Source organism: Podarcis pityusensis (assembly GCF_964106645.2).
Source record: "Podarcis pityusensis genome assembly, chromosome: 10".
NCBI classification, from domain to species: Eukaryota; Metazoa; Chordata; class Lepidosauria; order Squamata; family Lacertidae; genus Podarcis; species Podarcis pityusensis.
The window spans coordinates 56,095,031-56,111,948 of record NC_138035.1 but is presented as its reverse complement, the minus strand read 5'-3'; the positions used below and the strand labels follow the sequence as shown (position 1 = coordinate 56,111,948).

The following is a 16,918-nucleotide window of genomic DNA, read 5'->3' as shown; positions in this document are numbered from 1 at the left end:
TGTTTCAGTTGAACAACTGGTAGGAATACTTCTGAGTAAGCATGTGTGGGATTATACTCTTGAGTCTGCTGCCTAGGGAATTTGACTGACGTATGCTACAGGGGTTAAGTCATGCGTGTTAAATGTCATAATTTCAATCTGTGTCCAAGTTAAATTGATTGTGGGTCGGTAGTTCATTTCTCGAACCATGGATCAATAAGTTCTAAGCTGCAGGCCTTGGAAGGTGATCTGTTTAGAAGCAATGCCTCAGAAAGAGCTCTCAGAAATCTCTGATCCAAGCAGGTGTAATGCAGTTGATAACAACCCAGCTGCCCTCTCTCTAAATAGTCCAGTTCCACTCTTCTCTTTCAGACTGCTGATTTCTTAACTGGGGTGTGGCCCCTGCTCACAACCCCCTGTCAGATCCTTGCTTTGCTTTATGTGAAATCGCCTGTGACACGACACTTATTTACACAAAAGATACGTCTTGCCAGAATGCAGACCAGTTTCCACGGGCAGGATTTCATGGCCATATGCCAGGGCTACTCCTGCCATTAGAAAGAGGGAAGCTTCCGCCTCAGGCAGTTGATTCTGGCTGTCATGTAAGGACAGCATACTGCTCGTTATTTAATTTATTATTATTGATTTTTTTACTGCCAGAGGGAGGGAGAGGCTTTTGGAGAGTTCTCTGCCACAGATGCCAAAATACATTGACAAGCCTTAAGTACTATGCAGCATGGTTTGGTGGGGGTGAGGTGTCTGCACAGTGTTCGAAACCCGCATTGTTCTAGGTGCATTAGCGCCAGCAGTTTCTGAGCTCTGGGAGCAGTGCTGCGCCTAAGATTTCAGATTAAAACCGCAGAGTGGAAGGAAAGGGGGACCTTTTTCTGCCTCCCCACTTCCAGCTGCCCTTTGAAGACTAGAGAACAGACCCTCTTAAGAATATTAGGGGAGTAGGCAGGGAAAGGACTAGACCATGTGAAAAATGAACATAATATTTTAGCTGCAGTTCATTCATTTTCAACTTTGTATTATTGTTGTTGTTGTTTTTTTAAAAAAAGTGCTAGACATTCTATTGTTGCGCCCATAACCTAGGTTTAAGGTGCCATTTAGCTCCTAGCTTTCATATCTCAGTTTCGAACACTGTGTCTGCACCATTTGGTGGTCCCCTGTAAAATTTCTTGGGCTAGCCTTGCTGTAAAGCAGGGCTCAGCAAACGTTTTCAGCCATGGGCCAGTCCACACTCCCTCAGACCTCCCCCTCAGTGGGGAGCCGGACTATATTTTGGAAAAAAATAACGAACCAATTCTTATGCCCCACAAATAACCCGGAGATGCATTTTAAATAAAAGCACACATTCTACTCCTGTAAAAACACACTGATTCCCGGGACTGTCCGCAGGCCGGATTCAGAAGGCGATTGGGCTGTATCCGGCCCCCGGGCCTTAGTTTGCCTACCCATGCTGTAAAGGATGGCAGAGAGGAATGAGAGTGATGTGTTTTCCTTTCATTAACATTTGGTCAAATATGGCAGTGAACAATTGAACCCATTACTACTTACTTTTGTTTGAAACCAAGACCCACAAGGCCGTAAGGAGTTGGTCTGAAAGAGTATAGATGTAGACAGTGGCGTAGCGTGGGTTGTCAGCACCCGGGGCAAGGCAAGTAATTTGCGCCCCCTAACCCGTGGATTTGCGCCCCCTAACCCTAACCCCCAGAAGTTGCGCCCAGTGCAGCCGGCCCCCCCCTGCACCCCTCACGCTACGCCACTGGATGTAGATATATGAATTTTTTACTACTTTCTTCTGTGTTTAGAATTGGGTTCCCTAAAAGCAGGGAAATGCATTAGCAAAATGATATTCTCATTGACCCTGTAGGGGCTGGGGAGAGAACTAGTACTATATATATACTTTCAAAATAAGGAATATTAGAAGTAAGGCACGTGCTTACAATTTGTTTTGCAGTTAAATGAAGCGGGGGGGGACTGTATAGTGAGCTCAAATGTAATGATAACTTAGAGGGGGAAATAATAATAAGAAAAAGATACAAGTTTGGATGTTGGTGATTCCAAATAAATACATCAAAAGAAATTAAGGACTGAAAATGCTTTTGCAGAGCAGCTGTGCTCGCTTTGTTATGCTAATGTAGGAAAGACTTAATACCGCACAGAGCTAAAGAGGTGTGCTTATATAAAACTGTACAGATTTGCTAAGAAAGGGATAAGACGTCTGAGAAAACTCCAGTAACAGTTACATCAGCCTTCTCTGCCAGGGTCTTTTTATGTTTTGGTATCATACTGCTAAAAGCATCCTTTGGAAAGGATTGACCCCACTTCTTTCGCCCCCCATTTGTGAACCCTCTCAGTCTAGAAGCAGGAACATCCACCAGCACTGTTCAGAGGAAGAGCTGAAGTACTTCACACCCCTTTTTTCATTATGTACCAGAACATACAGTTGTCTGAGGATATAACAGATGGGCTGCCTTTGTCAAAACATTTACAGCCAGACACTATTGACTGCTTCGGATAGATAGCAGACAACAGGTTTTGCAAAACACATAAATTTCATAAATATCCATTCGGCAGGCTGAAGTTGTTTCTGAGCTCCCCCCGTTTTTTTTGTTTCTGCAGGATGGCTGGACACCCTTTCATGCTGCTGTCGATGCTGATAATGTTGACTGCCTAAGATTTCTTATGTACTACGGAAAGCCGGAAGATGGAAATTTTGTGAATGGAGCAGATGCTAATTCATGCCTCTTTGACTTGGAGTGTGGGGTTGACAGCTGTAACCGTAAAGCAAAGCCCATTGTTTCTGCAGATCTCATCAACCACGCTGACAAAGACGGCTGGACTGCAGCCCACATAGCAGCGTCAAAAGGCTTTAAGGTCAGTCAGTCTGCCTAATAGATTGTTAAGTGCGACGTGGTATCAAGATTAAGTCACTGTTCCACTAGCTGTGTGCGCGCGACTGATACAGTCAAGACTGTGTTTTTCACTTTCGTCAAGGAGTTTATAAAACAATGAGGAAAGGGCTGATAAAGCTTTTCTTTTTTTAATAGACTGCATAGCAGGTGAGGAAGATATGATAGATGTTCCTAGAATACAAGCACTGGAAATATTAATGGACAATAAACTGAAAACAGTTGAGATCATTCCATTAGATTGTTTGCCAAAAGTTTCAGGATAAGCACATAGAAGTTCTTTTTTCTTACAGTACACGATTAACATATGAAAGTCATTGTCACAGGAGATGGTTATGGCCCACGAGAATTGACCCAGACCAGATGTTCTCATTGAGGCCGTTGTAAAACTACACTCTCATGGTTGACTCCATTTGTTGCATTGGTACCAGTGCCAGATTAAACCCTGTGGAGGCCCCTAGGCAGTCGAAATCTCGGGGGGTGTGGGTCGCAAATTACCGTATTTTTTGCTCTATAAGACTCACTTTTTCCCTCCTAAAAACTAAGGGGAAATGTGTGTGCGTCTTATGGAGTGAATGCAGGCTGCGCAGCTAACCCAGAAGCCAGAACAGCAAGAGGGATTGCTGCTTTCACTGCGCAGCGATCCCTCTTGCTGTTCTGGCTTCTGAGATTCAGAATATTTTTTTTCTTGTTTTCCTCCTCCAAAAACTAGGTGCGCCTTGTGGTCTGGTGCATCTTATAGAGCGAAAAATACGGTACCTCCAATACGTTTTTGTAAATTTCTCTCAGGATCAGATCAATATTATTTAGATCCGTTGCTGCAGGGTGTCAGGCTTTGAGGAACCTGATCTCTCCCATGGTGGCAGCCAAGAATCAGAGAAACGATATAAATTCTTACCAAGCAATTTATTCAATAACTCACAGAGAGCGACAAGCAATGCAGCCTTCCCTAAATAATGGCATAACTCCAAGTAAAGTCCCACCCCCCTACGTCTCCCCTATTCTACATCACCCCTGCGTCGGCTAATCTGAGCTTTCTGCTGCTGAGCTCTCTGTTCTACTACCCTCAATGAAAGCATGGTCCTGAGGGGCGGGGTAAGGAATGCTTCCCAAAACACTGAGTCTGTCAGCTATCTCTCCCCGGTGCTTCTTCTTCTTGCTGTTCCTCTTCCAGTATTTCCCAGCTTCTGCCCTCTGCAGCCTCTGAACTGTGCCCTTCTGCAAACCACTGTTCTAAATCTATACTGTCCTCCTGTTCTTGGGAAGGTTCAGGAGAAGGGGGGGGGCAATCCCCACCATTCCTCCTCTGTCTACATCATGTGAGAATCTTCACGTCAAGATGTCTCCTCCATTAGGGTTGATGGCAGTCAGTGCTATTTTTCTAGACAAGACGTGCCGGAACTCACCATGAGCGCCTTCCTCATTATCTTAGAATGGCAGTGGTGCCTACCTGAGAATTCCAGTGAGTCCCCACTAAAAAAAGGGCCCTATGGTGGCAGTGGTGAGGGCAGTGACCATCACAGATTGTGAAACATATGCTGCAAAGGTAACATATGGATTGGACCTTGGGTGATTTTGGAAAGGTTTACACAAACCCAAGGAAGATAACAACAACTTTATGGAAGATATATCAATGGCTATTGATAGCTCTTGTTTTTTTTTTTAAATAATGTTTATTAAAGTTTTCAAAAATACAGAAAGTAAAAAGTTAAGATACATTCAGAACCTTATTTTCATATATCCACTTTCTGGGACTCCCCCCTTCCCCCACCCCTATCATATTCCTGTTTCATATTGTTGGCTCCACAAGCTCTCAATTCTGATTAAAAACTTAATTTGTTTAAACCATTGTTCGAATTTAAAATTTCTACACTCCTCATCAATACCCTTAATAAAAAGCCAAAAATTTCTTTCCCAGAGCCCACCCCATTTTTATTCCACAATTTCCCTTTTTTTTTAATAATAAAGACACCCCACATAATAGAAATATCAGAAATAAGAAATAAAAGATATAATAGCTGAAACAAAACCAGTTCAAAAAAAGAAATTGACAAGCCTTTGGATTTTAGTTCTCCCCCTCTGTCCCCGGTTTAATTTCCCCCTGACCACCAAACCATGTTATCCGCCTGGAATTCTTACAATCCATAAATCGCCTATTTTCCCCCAACTCCTTGCTGGTTTTTTTTGTTTTGTTTTTTTCCTTTCATAATTATTTTTTAAAACACTTAGCTTCAGATCTTTAATAAAGCTCCCCCCATTGTTCTTTCCAAATTGTAGTCCAGTTTCCTCTTGTTCCGCTGCTGAAACGTTCTAATTCAGAAGCTTAGTAAGTCTGCAGGGATTATTGTTATTCAGGAACAAAAACTTGCGTTCAGTCCCTTCCTTTCTTCAATAGAAAATTCTATTGTCTCCTTTAGCTGTACACCCTGTAGACAAAATATTATTTCCGTTTTGCAGCTTTCCCAGAAGATAACCAGTTCTATAAAATTCCAATGGTATTTTTCCACTTACGACCATCTTTGTAATGTCCCGAAACTCCTCTAGGGGGATTGTTGTAACTTTGTTTTCTCTAGTCCAAAAGTCCGATTGTTATCCATGTTTTCGCCATTTTGTATCCAAGTTTTAAAAAGTTGTAGCAAATTGTAACAAATTTAGCCAGCAAAGTTCTCATAATAAAATCCTCTCTGCTTTCCGACTTTGACAGCTACTTTGACAGCTGTCAAAATCTCCGACTCTTTTCACCAGGCTCTCTCTTCAATCACCCCGGTTCCCAGGGGGGGGGGTTACGTTTCTTCTCCCTCAATTCGTCCTCCAGCACAGTTCTTATAATTTCCCATCGTGGAATTCTTAGTTTTTATCAGCAATACAAATCTTTTTGGACCTTGGTTTCCCCGTCCTTGTCTTAAAAGGTTTACAATAGGGGGGGGGACTGACTTCCTTTTTGGATCCCCCCCCGCTCGTGTCCAAATCGAAAGGAGATTCTTTTTTTTTTCCTCCTTTTAAACCCAGTTTCCAAATTACTCACGGGTTGTTGTTAAAAAGTCCGAATTTTCAATGGAAGAAGTCAGCGCTCTCCGCCGGATGGCATGCGGCTGCGCTCGGCAGGGATAGCAGAGGACTCAAAGCACCACGCTTCTCCCCGGCACCCGATCCGTAGCCTTTAAAAAGGCTCCTTCACGAGTCGGGAGGGCGCTGACGGTGCCAGCCGAGTCTCCATGTCCACGGCCCTCGTGGCCGTGGTTTTTAAGGGTCCCCGCATCGCCGGTGCGGTAGGACCCAGCCCCTGCCGAGCAGGCTCCCTCCGGAGCTCGGAGGGAGTCCGCCATTCGGCGATGGCGCCAACCCGGAAGTGGCTATTGATAGCTCTTGACCATAAGAAGCAAAAATGTGACACACACACAGACTCAGAATGTCTGGGTCTCAGATGCTGGGATTAAATAATAGGATTATTACCACCGCCATGCCTTGGTACTTAACTTCACATGCCTATCAGGAGAACGTTCTTAGGTGAACGCTGTTGAAAACAAAACTCTAGATTATATTGACCTTTGGATATGATTTAGCTGATTTAGCATTGTTTCTAGCTGTCCACTACAGCTGGCATCACGTGATATCCTTGGGGGAAAAGACACCTGATAACAGAAGCCGATTTTGCAGATTGTACAGTTTGCAGCAGATGGCACAGTTCTTGTGGCCAGTGGGAAGCTTCTAGCTATGATTTAAGTTAATAAATTTAGATCAGATTTATAACCATGAACTGGTTTTCATTAAGTGGCTAATTCAATTATAGGCACTAAGCACTTGGAAAGGAGAAACATGCGTAGGGAACCCCATCATTCTCACTTAGGAGACATCCACATGGAGCTGGGGGAATCATCTGAGCACCACATCCCCTTCTTGAGAACTTTCCAGGGCCCACATGCCTATGGTGGGCAGGGCAGAAGCAGAAGCAGGCAAAGCAATACTGTACTTGTGGGTTTCACCTTTGCCCAGTAGGCTCATTTCTTCATATGGCTCTCTATCCTCCCTCCAGGTGAGCAAGAAGCTTTATAAGAGTTCAGCGGCACATTCTGGCCAGGCAAAAACATTCTAGGCAGGGTACACAGCAGGGCAGGTGAGGGTGTGGCTGAGGACGGTGACTTCCATAGTACCAAAAACATGGCTGGGTGCATTAGCCATTTCAGCCATGCCCCATCGGAAGATTACAGTTGCAAGGCACAAATTTTATAAGGGCAAGGCAGTCCCTTAGGCTACCCGGTTTACCTTTAAATGCTCAACTTGAGCTGCATCCAAGAGCATTTTAGCAGCCAGTGCAAGCTCCCTCAGCAGATGTTTTATATGATGTTGATGGGATACCTCCGCCAACATAGAATCATAGAATCATCAAGTTGGAAGAGACCACAAGGGCCATCGAGTCCAACCCCCTGCCAAGCAGGAAACACCATCAGAGCACTCCTGACATATGGTTGTCAAGCCTCTGCTTAAAGACCTCCAAAGAAGGAGACTCCACCACACTCCTTGGCAGCAAATTCCACTGTCGAACAGCTCTTCCTGTCAGGAAGTTCTTCCTCATGTTTAGGTGGAATCTTCTTTCTTGTAGTTTGGATCCATTGCTCCGTGTCCGCTTCTCTGGAGCAGCAGAAAACAACCTTTCTCCCTCCTCTATGTGACATCCTTTTATATATTTGAACATGGCTATCATATCACCCCTTAACCTCCTCTTCTCCAGGCTAAACATGCCCAGCTCCCTTAGCCGTTCCTCATAAGGCATCGTTTCCAGGCCTTTGATCATTTTGGTTGCCCTCCTCTGGACACGTTCCAGTTTGTCAGTGTCCTTCTTGAACTGTGGTGCCCAGAACTGGACACAGTACTCCAGGTGAGGTCTGACCAGAGCAGAATACAGTGGCACTATTACTTCCCTTGATCTAGATGCTATACTCCTATTGATGCAGCCCAGAATTGCATTGGCTTTTTTAGGTGCCGCATCACACTGTTGGCTCATGTCAAGTTTGTGGTCAACTAAGACTCCTAGATCCTTTTCACATGTACTGCTCTCAAGCCAGGTGTCACCCATCTTGTATTTGTGCCTCTCGTTTTTTTTGCCCAAGTGCAATACTTTACATTTCTCCCTGTTAAAATTCATCTTGTTTGTTTTGGCCCAGTTCTCTAATCTGTCAAGGTCGTTTTGAAGTGTGATCCTGTCCTCTGGGGTGTTAGCCACCCCTCCCAGTTTGGTGTCATCTGCAAATTTGATCAGGATGCCCTTGAGTCCATCATCCAACAACCTAGCTGCATTTTGCACCAGTTGCAGCTTCCAGGTGAAACTCAGTGGAAGCCTGAGATAGAGCATATTGCAGTAATCCAGTCTTGAGCTTGCCAATGCAAATAGTAGCCAAGCTCTCTTGGGCCAGGAAAAGCCTAAGCTATCTTCTCAACTGAAGCTGGTAAAAGGCATTCCTATCCACCGAGACCACCTGCACCTCCAGACACAAAACACCCCCACACTTCATACTTGCTCCTCCAGAGGAAGTGCAATCCTATCTAGAACAGCTGACTATATAGTGGTACCTCGGGTTAAGTACTTAATTCGTTCCGGAGGTCCGTACTTAACCTGAAACTGTTCTTAACCTGAAGCACCACTTTAGCTAATGGGGCCTCCTGTTGCTGCCATGCTGCCGGAGCACGATTTCTGTTCTCATCCTGAAGCAAAGTTCTTAACCTGAAGCACTATTTCTGGGCTAGCGGAGTCTGTAACCGTAAGTGTATGTAACCTGAAGTGTATGTAACCCGAGGTACCACTGTATCCTGGACATGTGAACCATTCACCCAGAGAGTCTCTGTCCTGTCAGCGTTTAAATTCAGTTTATTGGCCCTCATCCAGTCCAGAGTTTGCATAGCCACTCCCAGTTCAGATTTACATATTCAAACTAGGAAAACATTAAATGAGGGGATCTCCTGGTCAAAGTTTTCCCCATCAGAAAACCAAATCTCTTAATAGATAATTTCTCAGTGTTTGGAAGTATGTATTTTAAGGGCTGAAATGAGGACACTATAAAAGCTGCATCCAGGTAATAACTTCGTTTCAGCTCAAGCTAATTCATTGAAACCCTCCTGCTCTTATCTTCCCAGAGTTGCCTAGAAGTCTTGTGTAGCCACGGGGAACTAGAGGCTGAGAGGGAAGATAAATGCAACCAAACCCTGCACGATGTTGCCACCGATGACTGCAAGCAGCTTCTAGAGAATCTGAGTGAGTAACAGCCAAGTCATGAATACGTGGAAATTTCTGGGAAAGCGGCAGATTCTGTGCGGCAGCCAAGCATTGCCGAAAAGCCCATCGCTGTAAATTGCATATTGTTCCGTAGTTGTATGTTGCTGATTCTCGGGTATACTGGGGTATGTGTGTGACAGAGAGATGTAACCTTGGCAGAATATCATTTTACTGCCATGGAGACTACGTCTGAATTGGAGACTGCTCCTAAACAGACAGACAAAATGGAGTCTGCTTTTGTAAATGGGAGCTAAAATTCCCTACTGCCACATGGCTCTTTTGATTGGGTCCCGCATCATCCAGAAGGAATCTGCCTTGTCAAAGTTTTATAGTGTTACCTTTGCATCACTTTTAGGCAAATATAGTGCAGGCTGACTTTTTTTATTGTTGCTGTTGTTGCTATTATTTACCACTTTTGGTTTTTTTTAATGATATTTATTGAAAAAAATTTTAGAATTACAAGAAAAAACAAAGTAGAAAAAGAGAAAGAAAAAACAAAGAAAAAACAAACCACATCAAACAATACAAATTAATAAAAATAAAAATCAAAAAATATACCACAGACATTTAAAAACAAATCCAATATTCTCAAATCCTTAACTGTCATTACCTTCTTTCTTTGACCTCCTCCTCCTCCCTTTTTTTGTATCCTAGTTGTTAATTGTCGCAGCAAATCCTTTCCATATTTCATAATATTCTGTCATTACATTACCTTAATCTATTTTAATCTTATCTTACTATAAAAAAAACCTTAAAACTTAAAACTTAAATCTTATTTTTACCAATTTCTCATAACCATAATATTCTTACATAATTCTTTAAATATTTTTGCTAAAGCCAAATAATTTCGTTCCAACATTTTTCTAACATTCATCAATTTTATAAAAGAATCCTAATAAAAAAAACAAAAAAACAATCCAATCTTCATCCAGCGTCTCTTCCTTCTGGTCCCGGGTTTTGTCAGTCCTCTCTATCCCATCAGTCTAGCGCATTAACCTGGTAATCTTATATTCGAGGCCCTTAAGTCCCTTCCATGTCCCTTCCGCGGCTCTTCTTCATATTTATAGCTGTATTTTCCTTTGTCTCCTGCTCCTTTCACTCGTGGGAACTCCAGCTTAATAATGTTTTTGACCCTTCTCGACAAATCAGCCCCTTTTCCATAGTCCACACTAAACTCCATGTGGTATTTAAGAACATGTTTCAAAGTCCCTCCAAATTTAAGAGCCCCCACAACCCCAAACATCTCACGGCCCATTACCAGACTTGAAAAGTCCAAACATCCCTGCGTAGGGGGGTCTATCCAACCCCCCATTTCCAAACCAAGCCAAACTTTGTCTTTCCAAATCTGGCTTTTTCCAAGTTCATTTGTCAAATCCAAGAACTCATGTTCCTGCTGGGCCGCAGCTCCCTCCATCTCTGGCGCCCGAGGTTCAGCAACATCCTCTTCCCTCATCTGTTCTGTCAGGGCACACTCCTGATTTGATTCCTGGGTGGGCTCCATATAATTTCCCACTGCCTGTTCAAAATTTCTGATCGCATCAGTCATCAAGTCCGTCTTCTCATGTAGCTGTTCCAGTAGGGCACTTGTTTTACAGAGAGCACACAGCAGAGCTTCTGAATACATTGTCCTGCAAGGTCAGAAGTCTATTCCCACGATCGTAATCTGTAGCAGCTGCAAGCTCCCCGATTCAGAATTGGTTACAGTTTCACAGGCTCCCTCTAGGGGAAAAACTTCTATTTGTTCTTTTCTTTTAAAGACAGATCTAACAACAAAGTTTCCTTTTTCAGATATTTTGTCAATATTTGTTCCTTTAAAATGCGAAAGGGAGCAATGGAATCACTATGCTTCTCTTCTTTTAGCTATCTGTCAAAAACGTTTGTCTCTGGTCAATGAGCTTCAAAAAACATCAGTCCTGACACCCCGCTCCAGGATCAAGACGGTGGAAAGTTACTTTGCTTTACACTCACTTCTGCAGGTTTAAACAGTCCGAAAAAAATCCCTCCTCTTCTCCTGCTTCCGAAGGGGGTTCAACAATTTTAAATGGTGAAAGTTAATCCTTTACAAGCGATTTTCTGAACTCTAGTTTGCCATGTCTTTGCTTTAATCTATCGACAAAGAAATGGAAGGCTGACTTCCTGTTTAGACCTTCCCGTTTCAGTACCAAATTGAAATAAACTTTTAAGTCCAATTTTCCTTTCTACTCGCAATTCCTTATTTAGAGTCCAATTGTCCAAAATTTAAGTACTCACGGTGATTGTTTTAAAAGCCAAATTGTCCCAGGAAAAAGGCAGCGCTCTCCGGCAACGGCTGTGCGGCTTCGCTCCACGGAAGAAGCAATTGACTCTCAGCACCGCGCCACTTCCCCCTCTTCGCTCCGGAGCCCGTTAGTGGGTTCCTTTGCGGGTTGGGGGGGCGCTAAAGGTGCCCGCCGAGTCCCATGGTCACAGGCTTCATCCGCCTGTGATTTTTGAAAGGGTCCCCGCTTCGCCGTAGCGGAAAAGACCCGTTTCCCGTGGAGCTGGTCCCTCCAGATCAGAGGGAATCCGCCATTACCGATGACGCCACCCCGGAAGTCTTTTTTTTTTTACCACTTTTGACCATTCTCTACATTTGGTACAGCATGCCGCTGTTATGTCCATTAAATCGTGTGTCACCATTAAATCCCATTGGCTTGAGAGTGAGTGGTCGCATAAAACACCTTTATTATTTCATTTGTCATATATTCACTGAACTGAACCACTGACTACACCACCTTTAGGGGTGGAATGGTGGAATGCACCGGCAGAGCCAAGCCACCTGCCATACCTATTTCATTGCTAAAATGACCCAATGGGATTCTACAGCACAGAGTTAACAGCAGCTCATAGTCCTTTGCGCAAGGCCTCTCACTGAGATCACACTGAAGCTGGAATCCAAAGCAAACTTTTCCAGTGTTATCCACTGAACTGGATCGCTAGGGCAATTCTGCCTGGTGTCTTCTATTCAGTTTGTAATGCTAACACTTAACTTTTTTTAAATATGCTTTTTATTAGTTTTTTTACTTAACAAACGCACACAAGAAATTAACAAAAATGATAAAATAATAACGAAAAAACATCCATATATCCATACGTTCTTACAAAAGAACTTATGCCACCATGTTCTTAATTCCCAATTCCTTATCTTCCCCATTAGACTTCCGTCTTCCTCAAAGTGGGTCTGTCTTATTATCTGTTTAATAAACTGCTTCTTTAATCATTTCACCATTTCTTCTGTTATCTGAATACTGTACTTATAATCCATATTGTGGTTTGTGAAAATTGATCAAAGCATGTCCAGGTTTTAACTTGAGGGCACTGTTGTTGTTTTTTTAAAAAATATTCTTTATAAATTTCCCACTCCTTTTTGAACTTTCGGTTTGGCTGTCTCCTAATTGTCTCCGTCATTTTTGCCAGTTCGAGATATTCAGATAATTTATCCTGCCACTCCTCTTGTGTTGGTACTAATTCTGCTTTCCAATTTTTGGCAATTAATATTCTTGCTTCTGTTGTAGCATATCATTCTCCCCCCCCACCCCATATGCTAAAACTTAACTGTAAGCATGTGACATCTCTCTGGCACTTCTCCCTCCACCAGGGGGCTCCCTTATGTTGAAAGCCCATTATGTATATACCAGTCCTGCTTTGGTCCCTGTCAGCTGTGTGGTTTGGCTGTGCACCAGAGAGAATTTCTGTGCCATATTTATGCCGTGGAGATTGGATATGCTGAGGCAGCTTATCTGGAGCCCTAAATTAGCACCTACATGGATGTGTCCCCAGGGTTGGATCTCACATGGAACTTTAAATGGAAGTGTTAATAGAGTTGTACCCTTTAACATCAATTGAGGAGCATGGAAGTAGATTGTTTTCCGCCACTGAAGCAGGAAGAAGAGTGGATTTTGCAACACAGGGGTCTGTGCTGGAGAAGACCGCTTAAGAGAGCTTTTTCTCTGATAGGCTTTCCACCTTCCTGTCTTAAACCGTAGGCATTTGGCATCCCATCCCACTTCACAGCACAGCAAGACTTGGAAAACAAAATGGTAATACTGTATTACCATTAGAGGTGGGAGTCAATTTCCCCTTTTGTTCCTTTGTTTTTGTTTCTGCCACTTTTGTATTGGTTTTTGACACTATTTATTTATTTATTTATTTATACCACACCCATCTGGCTGGGTTTCCCCAGCCACTCTGGGCGGCTTTCAGCAAAAGGTTTAAAATACATTAAAACATCAGTCATTAAAAACTTCCCTAAACAGGGCTGCCTTCAGATGTCTTCTAAAAGTTTGGTCGTTATTTTTCTTTGACATCTGGTGGGAGGGCGTTCCACAGGACGGGTGCCACTACTGAGAAGGCCCTCTGCCTGGTTCCCTGTAACCTCACTTCTCGCAATGAGGGAACTGCCAGAAGGCCCTCGGAGCTGGACCTCAAATGGGGGTGGAGATGCTCCTTCAGGTATACTGGGCTGAGGCTGTTTAGGGCTTTAAAGGTCAGTACCAATGCTTTGAATTGTGCTTGGAAACATACTGGGAGCCAATGTAGGTCTTTCAAGACCTGTGTTATGTGGTCTCGGCGGCCGCTCCCAGTCACCAGTCTAGCTGCCGCATTCTGGTTTAGTTGTAGTTTCCTGGTCAGTAAGAAGTAACAAGAAAAAAAGCCATTATTTTATTTGACATAATAACTCTGAAATGAAGGAAACAAAGTTTAAAGCTTGCCTTCTGGTTCCATGTAAAAATAACTTTTGCAATTGTTATGCAACTTATAGTATACCTTTAGTTATTCTGTAGCAACCATGAAAACATACTTCTTCCTGTGTGGTCCCAAATTGAAAACAACATTTTTTCAAACATCTGCACTTCGATCTCTTGAGTACAGTTCACAGGAGACCCTTCAGATTTCAGTATGGAAAAAAGATTTCAGCACTGTTTGGAGTGTGCAAAAGCCTACTCTTGGAATCACAGAAGATAAAATGCGAACCAGCAGTATATTTTAATACTATTTTGTTGTGAATACCGGATGCCTTTTTATACTTCATAATAACTATAGCATTGAGATCAGAACAGAACAAAGGGACACATCATATTTCTACCTTACTGCATGTATAACTAGTACTTAGGCATTATAATCAAGCCATTCAGAATGTTGAACCTGCGATTTGGCCAGAGTATAACATAATTATAAGCTAGAGCCACCCGCAAATGGCTTCTCAAAATTGTCCACCCTGTTTGTGGGCAAAGAACTTGAGAAGAGCTTTTCAGCAAATCTCTCCAGAGAGAGGGAGAAATATCCAAACAGTTTATTGAGGTTTGGGGCTCATTAGCACAGCTTTTCCTTATATATTTCTTATTTTTCACATCTCGTAAGGCGATGGAAGAGGGGTAAAGTCAAACTGTTGGAGGGTTACAGCACCTGCTGTGGCTGTAGAGGCCGCTGTGGGAGAGATACTGTACGTTTTATTGCAGGTGAGGCAGATGAAGGCATCCAGGTTTGATGGTGATTGTGTGTGTGTGTGTGTGTGTGTGTGTGTGTGTGTGTTTACATGTCTTTGCGGCACTGGCAACTTGTCCACCTTGCACCTAGCATCATTCGTGTGTGTGTGTGTGTGTGTGTGTGTGTGTGTGTGTAAAATGGTAGAAAACCTTCCAAGAACATTTTTCAAAATGGCTTTTTTCTTATAGAAGGGTGAGAAAAAGAAAAACCTTAGCTTTTTCCTCCAACGATGACTTATGAGAAATTTCAGCTCAGCTCTAGTATAGTTGTATGTGGGCTAAAACACAGCACAGAGGAGCGACTGCCTCCCTGCTTTCCCTGTTGTAAAGATGATGAATGCCCAGAATACAAAGAATATGAAAGAAGGTAGAAAGAATAGGTAAAGAACTGGCAAAAGATGAAAGCAGGGCTGGACATATTAATGGCTCTCAAAATGCGTAACAAGGTGTCAGAAGTGGGGATTTTTCTTCCCACATATGGAAACAAGGCCAAGAACTAGTGGAATTCACCAGACAGGTTTTTAATTAAATGTTAGAACAACAGTCCTAGCAGTTTCAGAAGTTGAATAAGTGATTGTGGAATCATTCGAGTTTTTTTAACTGAGGCATTACTCTTCGTGAAGGTTGTTCGGAGTTATTTAGGTAGCGGGGTATGATGTGTTTGAACTGGCAGTTAGAGCAGTCATGCCCAGGTGGTCCCTTTATAAGTTGTTGGCATTTCCACAGGTGGTGCAGAAATAGTTATTTAAATGCCATCTGTCTCCATGACAACCATGCTAACAGCAACGTTATGGACTGCATCGCCTTTCTGAATTGGGAAAACCACATGTGCAGGAAGGGAGCCCAGTACCAGCAGTTCAAACGCAAGTCCATTAATTGGCAGTCATCACACCATATCAAACATAATCTAAATCTACCTGTACCATCAATCAAATTTAAAATGAGATCAGCATGGAATATACTCAATAACAGGCATTCTGAAGTGCTGTGGGAAAGGTTAAAATACTCCCCTATGATTACTTTGGAGTAGTTCAGACCTCATGGAAATCAAAAGGTGGACACAATTGTTCTGTCGTCACACATGATGGTCATTATGCAAGCCACAAACTTTCGTACATCAAAGCCTTTTCTGTGTGTGATGTTTTGATTCCATCACATTTGAAGTGGCTCTCAGACATTTTTGGAGTTTTCCCTACAGCTAGATCAAATGATAAAAAAAAAATTGGCTATACAGGAAACGAACTTGGATTTATATTCTCTTCTATCTGATGGAGCTACCAACTGTACCCTGGGATGTTGTTTTTGAGATGTGTGGATGAATACTCATATTTTTCTTTTATTTATTGTAATTGTGTCATTGCATCTAGATTTTGCTACATTCAAGTTCTCCCATTCTATTTAAACAGATGCTCTGAAGATACCTTTATGGATTGCACTTAGCCAGGTGGAACCAGCCCATTGTGGTACAGATGATCTCGAAATGGAAAACACCATATGCGTGCTAAACATCCGCAAGCAGACAGCATGGGATGATTTTTCAAAAGCAGTGAGCCAGGCAGTGGCAAACCATTTCCAAGCAATCACTTCTGATGGATGGAAGAGCCTAGAAGACTTGACACTTAATAACACCACGGAATCCACCATCGGCCTCACTGCAAGCAGTATATTATCCATCAAACTTGGTATCTATTAGCAGTCTTAGCTCCGTAGAAAAAGAAAATTCCTCTGTGTTTTGGGTTACATGGTATGCAACAAGTATCTTGGCTAAGAGCGTTGTACTGAACTCCTGGTGTATTATTCAATTGAGGGGATGTGGGTGGCGCTGTGATCCACTGAGTCTCTTCGGCTTGCCAATCAGAAGGTCGGCGGTTCGAATCCCCGCAACAGGGTGAGCTCCCGTTGCTCTGTCCCAGCTCCTGCCAACCTAGCAGTTTGAAAGCACACCAGTGCAAGTAGATAAATAGGTATTGCTGTGGTGGGAAGGTAAACGCCGTTTCCGTGTGCTCTGGTTTCCGTCATGGTGTCCCGTTGCACCAGAAGCGGCTTAGTCATGCTGGCCACATGACCCAGAAAGCTGTCTGTGGACAAACGCCAGCTCCCTCGGCCTGAAAGCGAGATGAGCGCCGCACCCCATAGTTGCCTTTGACCGGACTTAATCATTCAGGGGTCCTTTACCTTTTCTTTTTTACCTTATGCAATGGACTGATGGAATATAAAGAAACACAATTGTTCTCTGTATATACTTACCC

At 43.1% G+C, this 16,918-nt stretch overlaps 1 protein-coding gene across 1 annotated transcript in view; it reads left to right on the top strand.

The window, feature by feature from the left end:
- Nucleotides 1-16,918, top strand: part of CTTNBP2 (cortactin binding protein 2) — a 126,084-nt gene that overhangs the window by 74,812 nt on the left and 34,354 nt on the right. The window contains 3 exon segments of the mRNA XM_081023454.1: nt 2,608-2,862; nt 9,027-9,144; nt 16,076-16,351. Coding sequence (XP_080879580.1) covers nt 2,608-2,862; nt 9,027-9,144; nt 16,076-16,351 — 649 coding nt within the window.